At 46.7% G+C, this 24,474-nt stretch overlaps 2 protein-coding genes across 3 annotated transcripts in view; one reads left to right on the top strand and one right to left on the bottom strand.

Annotated features, from left to right (window-relative positions):
• Positions 1-24,474, top strand: part of LOC135388659 (protein madd-4-like) — a 247,901-nt gene that overhangs the window by 62,899 nt on the left and 160,528 nt on the right. The gene's annotated exons all lie outside the window — the stretch shown is intronic.
• LOC135387369 (THAP domain-containing protein 5-like) lies at positions 15,218-18,957 on the bottom strand. Its single transcript, XM_064616594.1, has 3 exons — positions 18,718-18,957; positions 18,361-18,474; positions 15,218-17,980 (listed from the first exon to the last, which is right to left on the bottom strand). Exons 1-3 carry the CDS (start codon positions 18,917-18,919, stop codon positions 17,787-17,789), a joined length of 510 nt encoding a protein of 169 aa, XP_064472664.1. The 5' UTR covers positions 18,920-18,957; the 3' UTR covers positions 15,218-17,786.

Here is a 24,474-nt window from a genome sequence, read left to right as displayed (position 1 = left end):
TTATCAAGAGGAGACAGGAGATCACTTGTGAATGAGCTCATTCAGCCACTAGCTCGCCATCAGTGGAGTCGGGACATCACTGACAGGTCTCTCATGTATTCGGTGGATCCCACTATGTCCTTCTCAGTTCCTGACCGTTTACCACGCTATTTTACGTCCCTTCTGCACAGGCTTCGTCTCAACGTTGCCTTCACTCCCCAATTCAAGTGCCGAATCGGATACTGTGACAGCTGCCTATGCTCCAAATGTGGCGTTGAAGCGAACCTTGAGCACGTCCTAATAGAATGTAAGCTCTACGAAACGGAGAGGCGGCAACTCTGTGCTCAGCTGAGTGGTGCTAGCCGACAGACGTTCAACCTGGCTGCAATTCTTGGCCCATGTCAGAGCCATGTCCAACACCGTCGAGGACTTCTGATGTTCTTGGAGTTCCTCTTGGCTACCGGCTTGCTCCAGACGCTGTAGGGTCCGCCCCTGCATCTCAAGGACCATTGGCTTCTTTCATGTGCATCTTCCCTTTGTGCGACGTATAGCGTTGCGCAACCAGACGACGGGAGTTCGAGTTGTACTTGCACATAACTTCATTTTCATATTTCACATCTCATGCTTCTCGTGTAATGGGGTAGGGTACTGCTCTCAAGCGGTGAATCACCCCAGGCCATAGTCATGATTTAGTTGTTGTTGTTGTTGCGATACGTAGTTCAGTCTAGAGCCAGCTAGCAGCAGGGTATTTGTGGAAAGAGCGGCGTGGTGAATGTCAGCTACTCTCTTAGCCAACCCATGGTCAGCAAGATACGCCACAATAAGGTCTAAGGCATGTTGCAGATGACGCTGGATGGCATCACGGCGCGTTGCAGAGGTCCATATGCGAATGTCATCATCGTCATATGAATATGCTTGGGCAGAAGAGAATAGAGGTGCGCCAGGATGACATTAAACCGGAGCGGGCTCAGGACGCTTCCCTGTGGAACTCCACGATGCACAGACTAGTTCGCTCTGTCACCCTCTGCTGTGCGTACGAACAGAGACCTGTTGGAGAGGAAGGCTTTTAACCAGGCAAGGGTACAACCGCCCACACCAGCTTCTTAAAGCGATGCAACAACGGCATTGTGGAGAACACTGTCGTATGCTGTCGCCACATCGAGGAAGACAGCGGCCGTTAGAGGCCCATCAGACTTTGCTTGCTGGATAGAGGAGACGAGATCGATGACATTGTCAATTGCAGACCGCGCTTGCCGGAAGCAGCCATGGCCTCAGGAAAGAATCGGGTGCTTTCAAAATATCAGTTCGGTCGTGCGGATACCATCCGTTCCGTAATTTTCCCGACGCAGCTTGTGAGGGCGATTGGGTGGAAGACATCAATGGCGTGCGGAGGCTTGCCTGGCTTCAGGAGCGGCACTATCATCGCATTCTCCCATTCTGCTGAGAAAACACCATCCCGCCAGCAACCATTGTAGAGCCTAAGCCAGCTCCCCCTTGTGTTCCAGCTGTGGCGAGGTGGCCGACATTCCTCATTGTCTTCTGCACTGCCAGGAGCACATTCCCCAGCGGCAAGCCCTTTAATAGCCAAGGCAAGCCCGTCTAATACAGCTCGGCTGCAACACATTGTCCATGGCCACTCTCCTCGGTCCCGTCCCTCGGCCTACTCAGTGGGCCATCACCACAGCCCTGCTCCGCTTCTTAAATGGCTCTGGCCTTGCGTCTGCCCTCTGACTGGACATTCTTAGAACTTTCTTTCGTGCCTGTACTGCACTGCACTGCGTGCCTGTTTTTCTTTCATTTTTTTCCTTTCCTTTATTTCTTTTGTTTATTCTCGGTTCCTTTCTTTTTGTTTATTTTGCAGTTTCTTTTTCTGAATAGCAAGCTGGCAATATCCTGGCTGACATTTCCGTTTTTTTCTTTCACTCCATTAAACATATCCCCCCCCCCCCCCTGAGGAGGGTGTGTCGGGTAGATTTTGGAGCGTCTTGTACGTATACAGTCATGCCCCGGAGAGGTGTGAGGGGGTGATTTCCTTAGGGCAACCTGTAACTCCATGGAACGGAAGGAGATTACTCTTGTGAGGATTCCAGGATTACCTGGATGGCACGGTCTGACGATACCTGTGACATCGAGGCCCCCGAAGCTGTCGTTAGACAGGCACAATATTTGTTTGCAACAATTTGTTGTCCACACGTCGATTGGCTCGTCGGGCTCGCTCGAGCAGTCTCGTTTTTCCCCGGCATGTCCCCGGCCCGTACTACACACTACTGACGATGTGGCTGCCATCGCCGCGGTGGGCCACAGTCGTAATAGTAGTGAGTTTTAGTGTATCGTACGCTATCGTCATTGCGTACACACTGGATAGCGTTGGTGGTTGGTGGACAGATGCCGACGTCGGTTCCAAGCCTGTTCTTGGTTCACGTGGGAAACAACAACAACTACATGAATGACGATGTGATGAGGTGGGAAAGCGACTGCATGTGGTCGGTCTTATCCGTGGCCCGGAGGAAAATACATTCGCTGCTCTATATCGCCTGATTAATTACATGAGTTACTTACTCTCCGACCAGCCCGTTGTCGCAATTACCTGTATGAGAGGTGTCCATCCACTGCTGGCGCAGCTTGAGGTAAACAAGACAGGGAGAGAGGGAAAAGCTCACTTTGTTTTCACGTTTACTGAATCATATGGATGCTAGTGCAGACTATGTAGTTTCATATTGGCGTTGACGGCTCTATGAGCTACACAGTTTCGAGAGTTGTCGTATATGTGATAGAAAAAAACAATATGACAAACTCATTAGCGCAATTAAAACATTAGCTGACCCCGTGGACGCCTTTCAGGAAACACCCAGCACATCCACAATATGTAGAAGTGTCCGGCATGGAACCGTTTATAGCGGCGGAGCCGGTAGCAATATTTTTATGAGTACGTTTACGATGGCCTCTATTACGCAACACCTTTCCTGGCTGCACGTAATTCGCCGTGTGCGCGACTTATTGCGTAGACGTAGCCTTCCACGTTTCTCCTTCCAGCACTCCCCAGTGTTTATTTTGATAACGTGGAGAACAAACGTAGGGCGGCAACGGCGCAATATTAATGGTCCTTTTATCGCTCCTCTCACGGGTCATGGCACGAGGCCCTCAATTGCGCGCCCCACATGAGGTCGTCAGATATCGGGAGCACAGTGGCATTGCAGTTCAATACTCTGCGCTCACAGATATGGTATGAATTCGAAAGCGCACATTTTAGAGTCTCTTCTCTAGAAAGTCGACTCCGACCGACTTTCCTTCTTTCTTTTTTTAATTTTTTTAGCCTCTAGAACCTAGATTCTGTTCGTCAGCATCAGCTACTTCTATTGCGATCTCATGCGTGTGTTGAAACGTTGAAGCCGAGTATCGCGGTGATGGTGATGTGATAAAGAAAAAAATTGGGATGTAAGTTTCGACGACGTGGAACTGGCTACCCCAGTACGCCTGCACACAGAAAGTACAAACAGATGATGAGAAAACAGAGATGATGACCAGAGAAGAACAGAGATGATGGGTGGAGTTCACCATGCAGTTCAAAAGTTTCGACCAAGTGAGTGTAAAATGTCGGAATCACTGGGGGCACACACAGCACACATCCAGCGAGAAATAGAATAATCTCCATAAGCCCAGTTGTATGTAGAAAATCTTCAAGTGCCCTCAGCGCCATGTCGGACGACGGAAGACCTAACAGTAACCCTATACGAGTAAGTTAGGTAACGCCAAATTATGGACAACATAAGTTGATAAGAAGTACGCTGGACAGGAGAACCTGTGAATCGAACTGAAAGGCATTCGTATATGCCATTCAATCCTGTTGAGCTTCTCTAACGGATATAAAGGGAGTTTCAAACCATATATGTAAACTTCCACATATGATGATGATGAGGATTGAAATCATCATATGTAGAAGTTTACATATATGCATAAATAACTTCTACATAAATGCATACGTATACATATCTTTACATAAGCGGAACCTAAAGAGCCGTGCACAGCGAGAATACATACAGTGGTGACACTGCCAACTGCCACAACAGCAAGCTGTTCACACCAACTCCACTAACCAGGCGCGGATCGAGAGAGAGAGATTGCTATTTTCACATACTTTTTCAATTATTGACACTAGGTGGTATGTAGCATGCTGTCCAAGGCTAGCTTGAACTTTATCGATGAAAAAATTTCTTGAATATCGTCAGTCGGTTGAGACCATGGGGACTCCAAAGCTTTTGTGAACGTTACATATAGCGACATCTGCCCATAATAGCCGGAAAATATTAATAGTGGTCATATATGCGGGAGGGGGGATCATTCCCATTCAGTATACACGACATTCTCGGGTAAACATAAGCAAGTCCCCGCCACAACTTCCGGTGCACGAAGACTTCCGGTCCTTCCGCGACTAAAGACGCTCGGAACCAGCAGCCATGCAGAGTTATATCTTTCGCTTGTTTGATTTGTTGAAAACGGGAGGCATACGCCTTTTTGTGGCAACTTGAATTGCCACAAAAAGGCGTATACGACCCTCTCTCTACCCAAATGAGAAGCGATAACTGCATCAGTCGGCACGGAGAGCGTGTTTGCTGTTAAATCGGATGTCGTCCTGGCACCAAACCGGAAATGGTGAAAATGGCATGCATATAGGGTCTAATAGGATTAATTGATGCAGCATGCTGGAAACAACTTTGTGTGTGTGTGCGTGCGGAGTTCGCTTTTTTTTTTTTTACACTTTGCCGTGACGCTTTTGCCTTTATGTTCTTCATGAGATCGCCCCCCCCCCCCAAGAAAAAAAAAGCAATCTACGCCGACAAAGGAACGTTTTATTTATTGAACATGTACAAACTGACAAGCTGCACACCTCATCGCATCGCATGCATACACACAGCGCCCCACGAACCAGTAGTTACATACTGTAAAACTTTTTAATATCGCGGCCCTAAATTTTCGCCAATCGAGTAACAGGGATATATTCGCGACCACTACATCTCGCGAACAACAAAATCTCACCGTGTTCCTCCTCCTTTGTTTTGAAATTTTTTCGTGCCCTTAAAGTTAAATTGCCTCGATTTCGAAAGTTCGCGAAAATTAAAGGCTCGTGAAATAAAATGGTTTTACACTACTCTCCGGGAAAAAGAAGTGAAAGTCAATGAACGCTGTCATCAAATTATATCTATACATTCCCCCTTCCCGCACTCACTGTATGGTGCACATTTCATTGTACACACATCACACAGAACAATGATACAGAGCTTTGTACGTGACATACATTGACAGTGAGACGTCCAAACAGCTAGCGTCCTGCACATAGACAACCAGATGAATTCAAAAAGCCTAGTGGTTGAATCCTTGGCCCGTTGATGTATTGGGTATCTCACTATAAATAGTGGGAACTCATCGACTGTCATTCGATCGCTTTTGTCGGTTCACTGTGTGGATCACGAGGGGGAGGAGAAAAGTGAACTCAAGAGTGAATTTATTTACTTGCGTGTGTGCAGTGGAGATCGATGACTGTTCAATGTGGATAATAAAGAGGGGGTCCTCGCTGATGGCTTCACATATTTATGCTTGTCTGATGGCCCGGCGGTCGCAATTTTCCTGGTGAGATTGTTTCCCCTCGCGTTTCGTGACTGCGTGACTGCCTTCTTTTTCAGCGTCGTAATGGTGGCTACGGAAGGACTCTACCAAAAACAGTCGTCGGTTCGGTTGTTCTTGCTTTAATAATAATGATCTTGCAACGTGCACCTTGGCAGCTTGTTTTTAATTCGATTTGATTTGAGAGAAAATGGGAAACTTGATGGAAAGTAACCGTTGTAGGACTGGAACGCACAAACTGAAAAACATTCGTCACCCGACGAATACTTGCTTCGATGGCGAGCCTGGTTGGAAGGCCGGTCCGAGGCTTCCGGCGAAAAGCAAATTTGTTGACTGTCTTGCTTCTTAATTCTAATCTTTCTCGTAATGGAGAGTAAATTTAATGGAGAGTAAATGGAGAGTAAATGGATATGTACTCTTCCACATTTACCTCAGCTTATTCGTATCGACGTCCATGTGGCTCACTCTGCGAATATTCCAATTTTTCCAACGCCGAAGCAAATAACTCTATATCCGATTCCATTTCTGAATCGAATGTGGAATTCTATATGCGAATTCCGAATAGAATCGATGTTTTAAGTGAATATATTCAAACAATAGTTCCAAGGCTGCACGCGTAAGGCCGAAAACGCCACAATATCGCCTGTTATACATGCTGTACACACGTTTATATCCGTACATGTGCTGCGTTTTACAACTGTCCGTTTCGTATTCGATAGTTATTCGCACACGCCTGCTTCGATCAAAGTGGCACATAACATGCTCAAGGCGAACTGTGATCCCAATGATGTTCCGCGGGCGTACTCCATTTTTGTAACCGTTTATGTAAGCTGTCACACAAAAGCCGCACGCCCCCATTTTCGATTGTAGGGGACGCCTCTGCCGCCAAGAAGGGAGCAAATGTAGACGTTACTCAACAATAAGAAGACATGCAGAACACTGTCACTTTACATACACCAGTGGTGTGGCCGAGTGGATCAAAGCGTCTGCTCGTTGGTGGTACACTCTTATAAATGAACTTCACCGCATAGCACGCTGCTAGCCAACCATCATCTCGAATGATACCGTTAAAAACGGGAGGCGTACGCCTTTTTTGTGACACTTATGCAGTTCATAATTGTCACAAAAAAGGCGTACGCCTCCCGTTTTCAACAAATCAGGGCAGATAACGGTATCATTCGAGATTATGGTTGGCTAGCAGCGTGCTATGCGGTGAAGTTCATTTTTAAGAGTGTAGCCAATATCGTGCTGAAGACTGGGAGGTGGGGGTTTCGGATTCTACTACAGGCTGTGCTGTCTGCCCTGGGTTTTCTGGCAGACTTTCGAGACGGATATCGGCACAGTTCGCCCTGAGAGCACATACTAAAGCCTCTCACTATTTCCTACTGCCCACACCTGCACTTTCACAACAGAACTTCACCGCATAGCACGTTGTCCGCCAGCCATTGCCACGAATGGTAGGGTTATCGCTTCTGATTCGAAGAAAGCCTTCTCATTCGTGGTAACGGTTGGTGGACAGCGTGCCATGCGGTGAAGTTCTATTCTTGTGCGGAACGACTTTCAAAAACTCGCGGCCTCGTGCGCTTTCTCCAAGCAACGGGCCTAGCGGAGAGACCACTCTAGTGCACCTCTCACCTACAGTGTGCTTCCGTCCCATCAGTACCGGTCATCCTGCTTCTACATCACTTTGAAGTCCTCAACTCCCCTTTCTCCCACCCTCTTTTCCTTTTTTTTGGCTATAGTCGTGACGATGCCCACTTGAGTGCGGCCAACAACGGCAAGCTACCTCGACCCCCCCCCCCCTCTATTCTGAGAGTGTGTACGCGGCTTAATAATAATAATAATTGGGGGTCTACGTCGCGAGACAATTGAGATCATGAGCGACGCCACAGCGCTCGGTCTGTGGATAGGGTTGCCACCATGCCGGTTATTTGCTCGCTCTGCCGGTTGCCGGTAGGAAGGTGATACCGGCAGCCTTTTGCCGGTATTTTTGGCTCGGGGCCTTTCATAGGGGCATTGACGGGGTTTTCTCTTCAACATTCCAATACAGCTCGAATAAATCTGGAGCACAGACCCAACTCCGCAGTCACCAGTCGTTTTCTTCGTTATTCATTATTATTATTATTATTATTATTATTATCATTGTTATTCACTAAGTCTTGTGTTCGGAGGGTACAAGAACAGTGGTTGTGCAAAGCTGTTGGTGGTTGTGTCGAGCCAACGAGAACTTAGGCCGCATACAGCCATCACGAGATCTACGGCTGCAAAGAAGGGTTTGTCTGCTCGACGAGTTTTTCGAAGTAAGTGGCAGTCCAATCCGGTTGCTCCAATACGATCCAGTGTAGCGTTCATGCTTGTTTATAGCAATTTCTAGCATAAATGATCCAGCTACACACAGGAACATATGTTTCCTCGTAGTATCTTGAGCGAGCATGCTCGCTCTTTCTCTCTCTCTCTGTGTGCTCGTCCACCCCTCACCCACTTCCCCTTTCCCGCGAGCCGTTCCTCCTTTCCCTCTATTCCACCTCCTCTCCCTCAGCCGGTATTTTTCACTACCAATGGTGGCAACCCTATCTGTGGATTGCTTTTGCCCACCTGAGGGTTCTTTAATGTGCGATGAAAGCTCATCACACGGCACCCCGTATTTAACGTCCCTCGCGGAAGTACTCTGCCACCAAGTTGCTGGCGTCCTCGACCGGGTTCGAACCCGCGATTTCGGGATCAGAAGGCGCGGGCGAACACGCTACCGACTGAGCCACCGAGGCCGGTGTGTACGCAGCTGATAGGCACAGTTGCATAGCGGAGCACCGAATAAAAGAGAGAGAGAGAGATAAATACCTGATGACGATGATATGGGGATAAAAGAACTTCACATGTTGGTACGTTAATCTACGGGGTATGCGGTCAGTTCTGTACTAAAAGCGGACACCATGCATGCGACCACGTGACGTCGTCACATCAATTGACCACGTGACGGTCCTATACATGCCATTTTCACCGCTTCCGGTTTCACAGCAAACGCGCTCTGCACCAACCACTGGGCGGATTGATGCACTTATCGCTTCTGATTTTAGGAGAGAGAGCGTAGTATACGCCTTTTTGTGGCAATTCAAATTCCCAAAAAAGTGCGTTCGCCTCCCATTTTCAACAAATCAGGAAAGCCAAAGATATAATTCCGCGTGGCGGCTGGTTCCAAGCGTCCTTAGTCGCGGAAGGACCGGAAGTCTTCGTGGTACCGGAAGTTGTGGCTTGCTTATGTTTACCCGAGAATGTATCAAGCTACCGCATTTTCCCGCGTTTCGGTACAATTCTGAAAGATGATGTCAATTATTTTAACGTTGTAGATTGCCTGCATTCAAATCTTAAACATAAGGCCGCGGTGTCGTCTACCGCGGCCTTTTCGTCTACCTACTGCCTGCTGATATCTTTGACTGTAATGTAACCCGTCGTGTTGCCTTTTGGTACATGACCAACCACGTAACGAGCAGCGTGCGCGCGTTTGCTTCCCGACATTTCTCCGCCTGTTATCACTGTTGCGCCGGTCGCCTGTCAACGCCTGACAGTGCGAAGCCCACTTATTCCGGACCACACTCCTCCGGTCGGCAAGCTTCGCTTACTTTTTCGCTATGTCACTTCGCTATGCTGTTTCCACTCTCTTTGGTAGCGCACCTGCAGAGACCCGTGCGCACGCGTGAGCACTTGGATAGCCGCATGCTGTCATAACAGCTGCACATGTACCCCAGACAAACGTCACTTTCTAGAAGCCTCGTCGATTTTCGAACGGTGGGTTGACACAAGACTCCACAAGGTCGCGTCATCACACGTACCGGGAAGATGTGAGGGAGGAGGAGGCTTTCGTTGTGGTTTGGGAAATGAAACTGAATTCTTTGGACATAGCGTTGCTGTAACTCAACTCAGGGATGCGCATTACGGGGCACCTATATTAGGATCATGAAAGCTGGTACACTCTTAAAAATGATGGTGGTGGTGGTGGTGGTGGTGATGATGATGATGATGATGACGATGATGATGATGATGATGATGATGATAGGGCTTGCCGTTGTCGGCCTCACGTATGTGGGCAACGTCACGACTCACGCCCTGGGGGAATGTGCGTCCTGGGCCGACTTCTAAGGGAACTGTGCCGACATATGTCTGAAAGCGTCTGAGGAAAACCCAGGAAAAACCCCAGACAGCACAGCCGGCACCGGGATTCGAACCCGGGTACGGCGAGCTCTTTCATTAGTACCACTACACTCTTAAAAATGAACTTCACCACATAGCACGCACCTAGCCAATCATCACCCCGGATGACAACGTTCTCGCCCCTGATTTGTTGAAAACGGGAGGAGGAGCCTATTTTGTGCCATTATGCACGGCAAAAATAGGCTTCTCCTCCCGTTTTCAACAAATCTAGGGCGAGAACGTTGTCATTCGGGGTGATGATTGGCTAGATGCGTGCTATGTGGTCAAGTTCATTTTTAAGAGTGTAGTGGTACGAATGAAAGAGCTCGCCGTTGTCGGCCTCACAGAGGTGCACTCTTAAAAATGAACTTCACCGCATAGCACGCTTCTAGCCAACCATGATATCGAATGATAGCGTTATATCTGCCCTGATTTGTTGAAACCGGAAGGCGTACGCCTCCCGTTTTCAACAAATCAGGGCAGATAACGATGTCATTCGACATCATGGTTGGCTAGGAGCGTGCTATGCGGTGAAGTTCATGTTTAAGAGTAATGGGCAAAGTCACGACTAACGCTCTGGTGGAATGCGCGTCCTAGGCTGGCTTATAAGGGAACAGTGCCGGTATATATGTCTGACAGCTCCTGGGGAAAACCCAGGAAAACCCCAGACAGCACAGCCGGCACAAGGAGTTAGCCAGCACCTGGATTCGAACCCGTGTGCCTCCCAGTCTCGACGTGACATGGCCAGCACGCTTAGCACGTAGCCATGAGAGCTGGTATGATCATGAAAGACGCTGCAGGGGACGGCACACTAACGTTTCATCATAATGCGCCTATGGTGTCGCCCTTTACACGTCTAAGTACCGTTCAACCAAACTGCTAGCGCCCTCACTGCTACATCACACACTTGGTTGTTGGCACATCACGGGAGAGCAACCACTTTAGCTCTTAAATGCAATATTAGTTACAAGTAAGTCTGGTCCTAGCCAGGCTAGGAGGCGGCCCAGTAGAAGCGGAATGACTTCGTGGTTCATCCGCAGCACACCTGAGAGCGTTATTATCGTGGCGCACGAAACGCGCACCTTCTCACGTGCTTTTTTGTTTTCTATGGGGCCTGGAAAAAGAACGAGAAAAATACTTGAACAAACTACAGTGTCCGTGGGCGCTGTACAGCTTTCGAATTGAAGCCGAACGTTGAAATTGATATTTTTTTTTAATCATAATCAATCTAATTAAATGAAACAAGTATGAACAATACAAGTGGGATACAACGGGGAAGTCGGTAATAGTTCACATTGAAAATGCAGCACGGAGACGGGACTAAGGGGGATTAAAACATACAAGGACACACCACGTAACTCCCAGCTATAGTTAGAGTTACTCTCAGTTAGTTGAGAGTTGCAAGATTGCGTGTCCTTTTATATGCTTTAATCCCTATTAGTCCTGTCTCCGTGCTGCATTTTCAATATGAAGAATACAAAAAATACCCTGTCCCGCGCAAGTCGACTGCCAACAATACACAACCGGTCTCGTTCGCGTGCAGTTTGTTTAGCGCTTGGCTCAAGTGACGTGAGACGCAGTGCAGTGTGCTCTCTTTGAACGTAATGATTACTGAACTACAATAAATTACTTTGCGAGCTAGTTATACGCTAACGCTGAAATACATGAGGACTAATACCCTAGCCACACGGCAAACTTGATGCATTAAACGGAATGACATTTACTTCACCTCCTAACCAACCATAATCTCGAATGGCATCGTTCTCTCCCCTGATTTGTTGAAAACAGGAGACGTACCCCTTTTTTGTGACAATTATGCGGGACATATTTGTCACAGAAAAGGCGTATGCCGCCTGTTTTCAACAAATCAGGAGAGGGAACGATGTCATTCGAGATTATGGCCGGTTAGGAAGTGAAGTTACTGCCATTCCGTTTAATGCATTAAAGGGGCACTAAAATGAAAAAAAAAAAGTCCCTTCAAATTACGTTACAGGCTATGTTAATTTCCCATTTGTTATGACAATTCAAAACTTTGATTCCTTTACAAAGCTACAATCAGAATTATACCAGACTCTTTCTTGCTTCGGCACTCAGCAGTGAACGTCGCTGCAGCTCGTGCATCGGGAGTGTTTTTAGTACATGCTGCACGTGCATGCGCGTGCCACGCCATGTAGCAGTCCCTTCGAAAAACATAGTGCGAGTCGCGAAGTGGACGTGTGTCGCTGTCTGAAGGACGTGAAGCTAATTGGTGTCAGTGGAACATTTGTGATAACTGTTGTGGTCTACAATTCAGTAAACCCAGTATACCAGGGAAGGATAATGGACATATTTTGGTTACCGTTTCTATTTTCGTTACTGCTATATTTTCGTTTCCGTTATCTGTTTCTGATACCGGCCCTTCAATTTCGTTTCCGTTACGTTTCCGTTACTGTTTCCGGTAATGGAACGGTTGTTACAGAGCTGCGAGAGGACAGCCCTTGCAGCTCTGTCAGCACCCTGTTTTGCCCAAGTGCCTTCGGTGTCACGCGTAAACACTACATAAGTAATTTTACGTCGTTGGGATGCACACATTTTGCAAAATGTAGGAACATGTCTTCAGTCACTCGGAGTCCAGCAACTCCAGATGGGCGTAACCTTCATTCCGTGTCGCATTCATAAGCAGACGCTCTCGGTAGTAAATGATACTGTCATGGCCACGGTGAAATTAAAAAAAAAAGAACAAAGTACAAAATAAGTAACTAAATAGTAGGCTGTCGTCCACTTGCTATGGTGGAGTATAGTCATGTGTTGATGTCATGGAATTATGAGGACTGGGACGATGTAAGCGACGGATGCACCCTCGAGATCCACTATTGCGCTTTCCTTCTATTCTTTCGTGTAGTATTTAGAGCATTACAGGGAATGGAGTCATCAAAACAAAAACAAAAAATGAAAAGTCACTCAAATGTCATCGCACAACAGGAATAGTCATTACCCGAATTCAATACCGGACGATAAATTCGTTTCCGTTTCTGTTTCCCGTAATGGAGGACCGTGGTATGCGTTTCCGTTTCCATTATTGTTACCACCTCCAATTTCGGTAATATACCGTTTCTGTTTCCGTTACCATTACCGTTACCCTTCCCTGCCCAGTACTGAAAAATGCAACAATACGCATCGTGCTGCGCATGTACGGAACACAACACTCTTAAAAATGAACTTCACCGCATAGCACGCTCCTAGCCAACCATCATTTGGAATGATACCGTTATCTGACCTGATTTGTTGAAAACGGGAAGCGTACGCCTTCTTTGTGACAATTATGAACAGCATAAGTGTCACAAAAAAGGCGTACGCCTCCCGTTTTCAACAAATCAGGGCCGATAACGATATCATTTGAGATTATGCTTGGCTAGGAGCGTGCTATGCGGTGAAGTTCATTTTTAAGAGTGTACGCAGGTGCTTCTCATGCTGTCTCTTTGGATGCCGCCAATCTTCGCTTTTTGAGGATCCCATTCGTTGCCGCCTAAGGGGGCTCTGTTTTTATTGCGTTTTTCTTCTAAACGGTAGCACTGTGCGAACTAATTTTGCATGCACTGAATACCAATTCAAACAGTGGCTTTTATTTGAGAACAAGTTGTTTTTGCATTTTAGTGCCCCTTTAAGTTTGCTGTCCGACTAGGGTATTAGACGGGCTACCCATGCTCAAACACGGGCAATCTTCACGGTTCAATATGAAGTTAACCTTCGTTCCTCAACCCATAATCGGTGGGCCCTTTATAACTCCACCTCTATATCGTGGCCATACGACCAATGACCAGCGCGGCGTATAACGGCTCGGGACAGAATAGTCGCGTCACGTGGCCTGTGTGCCGTAAAAATAGAGTGTACGATGAGGTCGCACCAGCAGGGTTTCTGGCACCATAAAAAAGCCAACGACTCTTTGCACCCTTATGTATTATTACTGCGGTGGCATCTCTCGTTCTCTCCCTATTTACCCAATGTGGCCGCGTTGGACGCAGTGGCTGCACGCGACAGCCGATGCAGAGATAGACGCTATGATAGAGAGCTACACGAGCGTGTTGATATCTTAATGGGGGACCGACGTAATGAGAAGTCTCCACAGTTGCATGTCGAAACGAGTCGTCAAACGGGGTGGGCAGTAATTGTAATACTTTCTATTACTTTTGAATATTCCTTTTATGTAATACTCATTCTCTGTATTTATTTGTATCTGTATATTATGTTGTAATATTCAGATCTGAAGTATTACTAATAATACCCGACTCTGGAAGACATAACACTTACTGAGAGGTTCTAAGCAGGGAAGGGTAACGGTAATGGTAACGGAAACAGAAACGGTATATTACCGAAATTGGAGGTGGTAACGATAACGGAAACGGAAACGCATACCACGGTCCTCCATTACCGGAAACAGAAACGGAAACGAATTTATCGTCCGGCATTGAATTCGGGTAATGACTATTCCTGTTGTGCGATGACATTTGAGTGACTTTTCATTTTTTGTTTTTGTTTTGATGACTCCATTCCCTGTAATGCTCTAAATACTACACGAAAGCATGGAAGGAAAGCGCAATATTGGATCTCGAGGGTGCATCCGTCGCTTACATCGTCCCAGTCCTCATAATGGACCTTTTTCACTTCGAAAGAGCGCCACTAGCGGTGAATGTCCAAAACACGATTGGGGGCTCTCCGCCGATCCGCTTCTGCGTGCGTAACGCCGGATCGCTTTCCGCAATACTGCTATCGGCCAGCATCGCCCTTATTTTGACAGTCTCGGGCTGCAAATTTTGTTTGCTGCTGTTCCTTTGCTTTTTTGTAGCTTCGCGTAAATGTTTTCGGTGGATGAGCTGAAGGAATTTCTGGGTACGGGTAATGAGTGGACCAGCGATTTAACCTGCGTGCCGACGGTTTGCGAAGACACCATCGATGCCCACTTCGTCGCGTCCAATCGGCAGCTCAACAAGGGATGGATATTCAAGGAGGAGAAGTACATCCGGCGGATTGAATGCTCCGTGCTTCGGGGGACCGACCTGCTAGTGCTTAGGAGCATATGCCTTTGCTCCATGAGGTCCGGGCACTACAAACAAGTCGTGGTTGTCAAGGTGGATGTCTCAGCTGCTGTTGTACAGGCGCACTGCGACTGTGTTGCTGGGTTAGTATAAATGTTTTTCCTCCCTTCCGCTTGAGTATATTCTGCTTTAACGATACTGCGCTGCTGTAAAAATAAGCAAATGACAGTAAAGCTATTTCCACCAAAGGAAACCTGCTAACATGCGAACATTTTCTGTTATAGGTTGAGCCAAAGATGTCAGCATGTAGCCGGCCTCCTTTTTGCAGTCCGGAGTATCCAATTTCCGTCGTGCACCGATATGCCATGCAGATGGATAGCACCGACACAAGGTAAAAGCACAGCAAGCCACTGAGAAAAACATCTTTATTGATTCACGTCAACAAGTTTCATGTCAAGCTCTATCAGGGCATTTATCACCTTATCTTGATATTGTAGCCAGTTTTACAACCCTATGAGGAACGGTATAGTGTATTCCATGGTGGGAAAAGCCCGAGTCTGCACAGCACCGTACACGCAACATGTGTTTATACGGTGATGCCCAGAGTCAGGATTTTCCCATAATGGGTTTCCTCCACTGGCCTGCCTGTGTGTATACTATCCTTTCGCTTCAGTACATACACAGACTCATTCTGAACACAGAAGTTTCAAACGTGACTGTGCCCTTTCTCTTACAAATATTACAAATGCATTTTCTGATTTCCAGGACAGAACAATCTACCAATGCAGCCACTGCAGGACATCACATTTAAAAAGCACGTCGTCAACAAGGTGGTACCAGCAAAACCAAAGCGTCAGCTGCCAGCCACCATCCCGTCACTGACACACTCGGACATTGAAGAGTTTTCCAAGAACATTGCCCGAGATGACCCGCACCTGTATATAACAGATATAGCAAAAGCCGGTCTACTCCACCATGTAACACAAGCATCATTCCCGACACTGAAGATCTGCATTCAGAGAGGTGCTCCTCCATATTTAGAGAACACTTTGAGAAGATTGTACCACTGACGTCTATTGAAAGAGATTCACTGTGTAAAAAGACACTTGGCCAAAACGAGAACCTAGCATGGACCGCAGTGAGAACTGGACGACTGACAGCATCAATGTTCAAGACCATTGTGTGCTGTAGGAAGCCAGACGGACTCCTAAGCAGCATTTTATATCCAAAAAGACAAGAAGTGCTGAGACCGGGTGACCCAAGACTGTACGGTCTCCAAAATGAGGATGTTGCTGTCACCAAATATGTCCACCTGATGCAACTGTATGACAAAGACATAGAGGTCACCAAGACAGGACTGCATGTGCACGAAGTACACCCCTTCCTCGGTGCATCTCCAGACCGACTCGTAAAGGATGGCAACGAGGTTGGACTGCTGAAGGTCAAGTGTCCCGCTTCAAAAGCTGGACAAACAGTGCAGCATGCGTGTACTGACAAAGCATTCTGTGCAGAACTTGCTAATGGAAACGTGTGTCTGAAGCGAAGCCACGCATACTATTACCAAGTGCAGGGCCAGCTTGGAGTGACCGGAAAGCCATGGTGCAATTTCGTTATCTGCACCAATCACCCAGAGCTACACCATTGTTTGTCAGTGGAGAGAATTTATTTTGACAAAGACTTTTGGAAGGAGATGTGTGAGGGACTGCTGTATTTCTACAGGTTTGCTGTGATCCCAGAACTGCTAACCCGCCACATTCGACGACTGGGTTTTTTGTACACTACAGGGCCCGGATACGTGTCGTTTCAGAAGTACAAGGATGGGTTTTATTTTGTTACTGAACAGGATGGGGCATTCAGGTTTAAACTGAGAAAATTGAAATAAATGAAGCTCATGCTGCAAACCACAATTCATTCAAAGTTTTGCCACAGCACTGATGCTAGTCTGAATCTGCCTGCTCTGTGTCCTGTCTGTTACTTATAAGTGGTAGCCTGAAGTTCGACAGAAGAGCACATGTTGTAAACACTGCATCTGCCAGGTCAAACATGTTAATGGGGAAAGGTCTGTCTAGGATGTGGAACTCTTTAATTCTTCTAATCACTCTCTCAATGTGCACTCTCGCACTCGCAACATGTTTCGTTGCTTCGACATCTTTAGCACTCATTTGAGCCTCACCAGCAATGCGAAATGGGGGCATATGGAGGGTAACACCTGGGGGAAGCAGGTCATCAACTTTAAACCCCTTATCGGCCATAACTGCATCGCCAGGCTCCAGGAGATCAAGTAATGCTGACTGCTGCACAATGGCCCTGTCACTCGTACCTCCGCCGTATAGTGCGGAGACAAAGCTTACGTAACAATCTGGGGTTGCTCCTACAAGACACTTCATTGTATTTGTGTACTTGTAGTTCGAAAATGTCTGTTTTTGGGCATTAAGGCCGGAAGGCTTCTGGATACGAACTTCTGTACCATCAATGATAATACGAGTGTTTGGACACTTCCTGAAATGAGGCGGGAGATGTTGTTGGACTTCAGCAAGGCTTGGGAACCTAGTCACTGCAACAAGTGCCTTTCTCAGTGCCAGGACCCACTTCGAGAAGATACGGCTAAAGGTGGCCATGGAAATCGAAAAGTTCCGTGAGATCTCCTTCATCTGCATTCCTGTGCGCAAGCGCACCAGAACCATGAACATCTGGTCCTCGACACTGTGTGCCCCTCTCTCCTCACTTCTTAAAAGCCGTGGACTTTGTTTCAACACTAAGCCCAGAATGTGCTTGAAAACCGCTTGAGAGGGGATGCCTGTGTAATACAGCATGTCTTCAGTACATTTCATATTCTCCAGGCACAGCCTTGCAGATTTCAATTCACGGAAGCGCATCTTCCAGTACTCCGCATTCGCCGTGCTTCTTGTGAGGTTTGACTCCAGGTCAGAGCTCTTCTGCCTTTCATCCTTTAGGAAACCCTCAAGCTGCTGTATTCGTTCTAGCAGGTGATTATTGGTCTGGCAAGATGGTAGCATCCTGAGCTCCGTCATCTCTGGGCAAGCTGCTGGAGGAGGCCACTTCACTTTCTGGTCCTGCCGGCACCTCTTCCCTGCCCACAGTCACTGCATCAGCATGCTGCGAGTGTTGTACGCCAGGTGCTTTGGTGCTTGAAACATGGCTTGTCCGCTGAGCCTTGGCATGACCTAGATCGGAAGGTGCAGGGCAGTCAGTTTGATGTTATAGTACAGAGCAGTACATTTATGCAGATGTCTGGTGGAAAAATGGAGTGGCAACATGCAGTGGCATACCCAGAAAAAATTTTGGGAAAGCATGAAACAGTGTCACAATCTCTCTACGTACAACTCAGTTTAAAGTCCTGAATAAGTACATGTGGATGTACCTCACTGCAGTGTGTTCTGTATGCCAGTATCATTTCACAAACATGCAATGTTCTAGTTGAAGGCAAGAGTACAGAGTAATGCAATGCGTTGCAGATATACCACGGGGGGGGGGGGCATATGTTTACTATAAGGAGAGATATACCACGGGGAAAAGCACTCTGTGCATAATGTCGATAACGTACCTTGCCTCTTTCTTAATCTTTCAAAGCGTTCCAGTGCTCCAGTGCTGGTCGAACACTTGTGTTTAAAGACCGACGGCACATAATCCGGATGGTGAATAACGCGCGGCGGCGCCCCTGGAACATAATACACACTTGAGCAGGCTTTCTACAGTACACTGTCATCATTTAAATATCCAAGCGCACTGTAAACATGCGACCGCGACAAGCGTCTCCCCGGTGTCATGAGATTAATGGCCGATGTTGGCACAGCGAGCTGAGTTCGGTCGCTGATTCCCAACCTCGATGATGGTGTGGTATGTAAGCTACACCTTGCTACACACGTTTCAGTTATTAAACGTACGCAATAACGGCATTTACCTGTGACGAAGTGGTCGCTGCATACGCGTGAGTTGGCTGTCGGCTCCCATGGAGATCCGTCTTCGTTTACACGTCGCATCGCTTGCACCCATTTCTTCCTTTTTGCTGCGTGAAGATTGCCCGCAGGGAATCTGAAGAAACGTTTCTTCGGTGCTTTCTTGCTAGAGTTCGTACAGCTTACAGCAGCACATCGATGAGGCATTTCTGCTCGAGAAGAAGCCGCGTACGTGAAAAGCACTCCTTCTCCGTGGGAGCCGGAGAGAAAATGAAGCCCCCAAAAGTTATGGCGCCCGCGCGCCGCCAGTCGCGCATGCGCAGACGCCGATGTGAAAAAGGTCCATTCCATGACATCAACACATGACTATATACTCCACCATAGCAAGTGGATGACAGCCTACTATTTTGTTACTTATTTTGTACTTTGTTCTTTTCTTTTAATTTCACCGTGGCCATGACAGTATCATTTACTACTGAGAGCGTCTGCTTATGAATGCGACAATGAATGCAGGTTACGCCCATCTGGAGTTGCTAGACTCCGAGTGACTGAAGACTGAATACATGTTCCTACATTTTGCAAAATGTGCGCATCCCAACGACGTAAAATTACTTATGTAGTGTGTACGCGTGACACCGAAGGCACTTGGGCAAAACAGGGTGCTGACAGAGCTGCAAGGGCTGTCCTCTCGCGGCTCTGTAAGAACCGTTCCATACCGGAAACAGTAACGGAAACGAAATTGAAGGGCCGGTATCAGAAACAGATAACGGAAACGATGATATAGCAGTACTGAAAATAGAAACGGTGACCAAAATATGTCCGTTATCCTTCCCTGGTTCTAAGCCCCATACATACCTATATAGCCAGTGCCACCGGTGCGCTCCGTTGCTAATTTTTCCAAGCCCGTGTCCCACAAATGTTTGGTCGCAAGCAATGCACCTACAATTCTCCAAAAATAAAACGTGACTGGAGAGTGACTGTGCATATTTCTTGATAACCCGCGGTTTGAGTGTCGATGTATCAATAGTATTACCCTCGTAAAAAAGTATTACTATTCTGATATAGATTTCTAGCAAGCATGAGTGTATTATAACATAAAGTTATTAAAGTATGACTATTATTGCCCACCGCGTGGTAACAACGAAATAATAACAAAACAAATGGTTTATAGTGTAGTGGAGAATGGCATGCATATATCTCACCTTCCCTTAGCCCAAGAGCTGGCAGTATCCACATCAAAGCGAGCTTCAATATATCGAGACTTACACCTTCTCAACATAAGGACTTCCTGAGAGAATCGTGGCATCAACGTTAGGCATTAACTCCAGTCATGATTTTCTGCGGCGACCGTCATCTAAGCCAGCGGTCAGCCCGTCGGTGCACCACAGTATAGCGGGTCATCTTCTGTACGTGCCGCTTTGGAAATCACTATTTTCAGAACCCGCTTCTGAAGTGTCTCGTTTATTTTATTTATCTATTTTTGAATTCCGCAAGTTGCTTTAGAGAAAGTACTCTTTTATGGTATAAGACTGCTCGCTCCATATTTTTCTCTACTATCATCATCATCATTATTATCATTTCTCACTCATTTGAGTTTGCACTGTGTCCGGAGCGCCACAAACATGTTACGCCGTGGGTTCTAAGCTTGTAAAGCTAACATCAACGAACAAGTTCGTGAAGGAAGATACACTCGGATTAAGTAATATGCTCGATGACTTCTCCAATTCCAATAGTAAGGGAAAGCGAACGCCAATACACCGTTGCACCGGTTGCCAGCACTCTGCCGCTCTTGCCTAAATATAGAACATGCCCTCGTACACACTCACTAACTCACACACTCACTCACTAAGATATCTCCCGCATACGGACGAAGGTATTCCTCATGCTCGAAGCAGCTCTCCGGCAACAACACCCGGAGCTCCGTCTTCTATATGCACGAATCAGACACGCGGACTTCTGTCACTGAGGAAACTGAGCGGAATTGAAATGAGAAGAATAAAATGGAGATGTTAGACATTACATTAACTGTGTACACGAGTATACCCTTAACTCATTAGACATTAGAGAAAGAGAGAGAGAAAGAAAGGAAACCTAATAGGAATATGCATGTCAACGGCAGAAAGAAAGAAAGAAAAATCTAGATGAAAAGAAACAGCGTCATCCGTTCGTTAGTAATAAACACTAAAAGCGGAACTTCACGACATGCAGTGATGTGCAAGGTAAAAGTACCAAGTACCTAGCACCTGTTATGTACGTACTTAAGTACAGTACATAGTACTGAGTACAGAGTAAGTAATATGTAATAAGAACATTACAAACTCACATCGTACCGCTGAACGTTTCAGTTAACAGTTGGTGGTGATACAAGGTGAGGTAATCATGTCTCAACTGTTACCTTTCGAAAGCTTTTAACAAGAAGCATTGCCAAGTGCTATAGTTAGAAAACATTTCGTTATGCACATTTCGTAAACAAGTGAAATAAATATTCTATTGAAAACGTGGATGTTCACAGCTGACTCATTAATATGAACTGAAAGAAATTATAGAATTCGTATTACACTGGCACAGGGAATCAGTTCTGTTAGTGTAGTACTTCAAGTACTTCTCATCACTAGACCACTCTAAAAACAGAACTTCACCGCATAGCACGCTGTGCGCCAACCACTGCCACGAATGATAGGGTTATCGCTTCTGATTCGAAGATAGAGGGGGGCGCCTTTTTGTGGCAATATGGATATATGAAAATTGCCACAAAAAGGCGTACGCCCCTCTCTGTCTTCCAATCACCAGCGATAACACTATCATTCGTGACAATGGTTTGCGCGCAGAGTGCTATGCGGTGAAGTTCTGATTTTAGAGTGTAGCATGCTGTGCGCCAACCACTGCCGCGCGGATGATACACTCTTATAAATGGACTTCACCGCATAGCACGCTCCTAGCCAACCATCATTTTGCATGACATCGTTATCTGCCCTGATTTGTTGAAAAGTGGAGGCGTACACCTTTTTCGTGACAATTATGAACAGCATAAGTGTCACAAAAAGGTGTACGCCTCACGTTTTCAACAAATCAGGGATGATAACGATATCATTCGAGATTATGGTTGGCTAAAAGCGTACTATGCGGTGAAGTTCATTTTTGAGAGTGTTGGGCTATGGCTTCTCGTTCGAAAGGAGAGGAGGCGTACGCCTCTCTGTGTCAATTTGGATCTATTGTAACTGACACCAAAATCCGTACGCCCCCTCCCCTCTTCGAATGACACACGATGACCCTTTCATTCGGGGCAATCGTTGGCGCACAGCGTGCTATGCGGTGAAGTTCTCCAGTTCACAGTTCCCCGTGAAGTTCGCCCAGGACGCACGATCCCCTTCTGCGATAGTCGTAACGTTGCCCGCCTGGGCGTGGCAGACTACAGCTAGCAGTCCAAGCACGTACACCACCACCACCATCTATTTTTAGAGGAGGTAAACATTGACAACTAGCATCGTGTGTCGGAGATATCCGGCGCACGTCAAAAGAACCCCACGTGATCGAAATTATCCTTAGTTATCCTTATAATTAGTCCTGCCCTGCCACACGTGCAAACTACAACGCGACTACATTGGGGAGTAGTCACAGCTTGTATGCCTCTAGATGGCTATCACTCCCCAGTTCTGCAAATACAGAATTTAAAATGCAGTTCCTAAACATCAAATAGATCGCGGGGGGATTGAAATTGACTCGCCGTTGTGCATCTTTGTGCAGCGATGCTTCTAGTTCCCAAACCAACTAAAAATACTCTCTTTTTTTCCCCTTCCTCTTCTTAAACGGACGATCGCATCCGCAAATTTATCTATGAAGCCGGTACCACTTTGTTTGGCATCAGCCGACAATCCACTTGGTTATTTCCTCCGAAAAATGCTTAGATATTAAATAAAGGAATTTTAAAAATCAGCGCTGCTCCCGCAGCGGCGGAGGCTCCAGCGTCGTGACGTCACTCCCTATGTGGAGGAGTGAGAGAGCGGCGGTCAGGGAGAAAGGCGCCGTCCAGACGCCCGCGGCATTACTTTTCTCAAGGTCGCGCCCTCATTGGTTCCTAGTGAGTGACGTTTTCTCGTTTTTCCAAAGAGAGCGCTCTGGTATACCATGGTGCACAGCTTACTGGCCACGCAGCTTCTCCGTAACTCTATGGGAGAGTTTCGTCCAGCGACTGGAGCGCCCGCGTGACGGCGCTGCCATCTGTCTGCGGGAGAGAAACTCCCCCGTCTGACATTGCAGTGCATGTGTTTTTGCTGTCAGCGCGCGATAATTGTATGCTTACAGCATGTCAGAAATATGCTGTGTCACGAAGTGTCGCCCGGGATACTCTGGAGGAGAGGAAGTGTCGATGTTTACGCTTCCCACGGATCCTGGCAAGCTTGAGAAGTGCAAACGCGCCATTGAAGGTGGCGGCTTCACCTTCGACTCTCCTCGCTCACACACGTGTTTGCGAGAAGCACTTCGACCGGACCGATGCCGTGCAGCACGATGAACTCATCGTCAACGGTGAGAAAGTGCTGCAGAAACGTGACAGACCAAAGCGTCGAGATGATACAGTGCCACGCATATTCGACGGCTGCAATGTACCGAAGCAAGCTCAAACCACGAAGCATTCGGGTAAAACCCGATTTCTCCCCGATTACCAGTCACTATGAAATCCTCAAGTGACGGTCTCCACTGAGACAAATTGTCACCTGTAACACGTGTAAGAGTGAGTCACCTACGCTACCAGAAATACACCCATGTGTGTCAGCATTGGCCTTCGGGAACTAGCGCTGGTAGGCTACAAAAACAAAATAAAAATAAAAACAGGAAAGGCCCAAGCAGCAAAATGTACTGAAAGTCGAGTGCAATAGGGGTGGACGGGTAGGTGGAAGGCATTGAACAGACTGATGAAACTAAAGAACATTGATAAGACACATACCGTCCACCCCTATTGCACTCGACTTTCAGTACATTGTGCTGCTTGGGGGACTTCACTAAGTCCTTGGCGTGCGCTTACCCTCGCACATTTTTCAGCCTGGGCCGACTTCATTCATTTTTTTTTTCGCTACAAGATCCGTGTGGTAGGCGGTTTACATGCAAGTATAGACATGCAAAGGGGAGTCATACACAAAAAGTACAAGTGAAAATATATTTATTAAAACCAATAGTGTTGGGAATTGTAATGCCAATTGTGATGCCAATCAGGTGAAGGAGAAAAACCCAACCGAAAACCTTCACGACCTGAAACACAAGAAACAAAATGCAAGACAGTACATGTAAAGAATATACATATTTTATTCACTATACCTAGCCATCTGATTCCGAAAGAAAACATAAAATCAACATTCATCACATTCCTTACCTAGTTTAATATTCCAACATGACACAAATTTAATTAATCAGTTTCTTATGAAGTGAATAGCGCAGACATAAGGAAATAATTCGAATCAACACGATCAACACATAGCATTAATATAGAACCAAACCGACATATCCTCCAACATGTAGGGAAATAATAGCTACACAATACCATATCAAATCGAGAAACGGTCAGAACATTTAGTCAACGAAGATATTCTTAATCAATATGATTACAAACAAAATTACATGTTGTATTATAAAAAGTCTAATATTCCTATACATGAGAACCATCATTGCAATAGCGGAAAGTTCTGATAGTTGTATGTAATTAGGTGGGAACAGCAGAGACCCTGGAAGACCATGGGACACGAACGACAAGAACGACACGAACACAAGAG

Source organism: Ornithodoros turicata, chromosome 3, assembly GCF_037126465.1.
Source record: "Ornithodoros turicata isolate Travis chromosome 3, ASM3712646v1, whole genome shotgun sequence".
NCBI lineage: Eukaryota > Metazoa > Arthropoda > Arachnida > Ixodida > Argasidae > Ornithodoros > Ornithodoros turicata.
This window is presented reverse-complemented; position numbering and strand designations above follow the sequence as displayed.

Coding starts and splice junctions, on each gene's coding strand:
- LOC135387369 (XM_064616594.1), bottom strand. CDS start 18,919: ATGCCTCATCGATGTGCTGCTGTAAGCTGTACGAACTCTAGCAAGAAA. Junction 18,475..18,717: donor CAGCGACCACTTCGTCACAG/GTAAATGCCGTT, acceptor ATTATGTTCCAG/GGGCGCCGCCGCGCGTTATT. Junction 17,981..18,360: donor AAGATTAAGAAAGAGGCAAG/GTACGTTATCGA, acceptor CTTCCGATCTAG/GTCATGCCAAGGCTCAGCGG.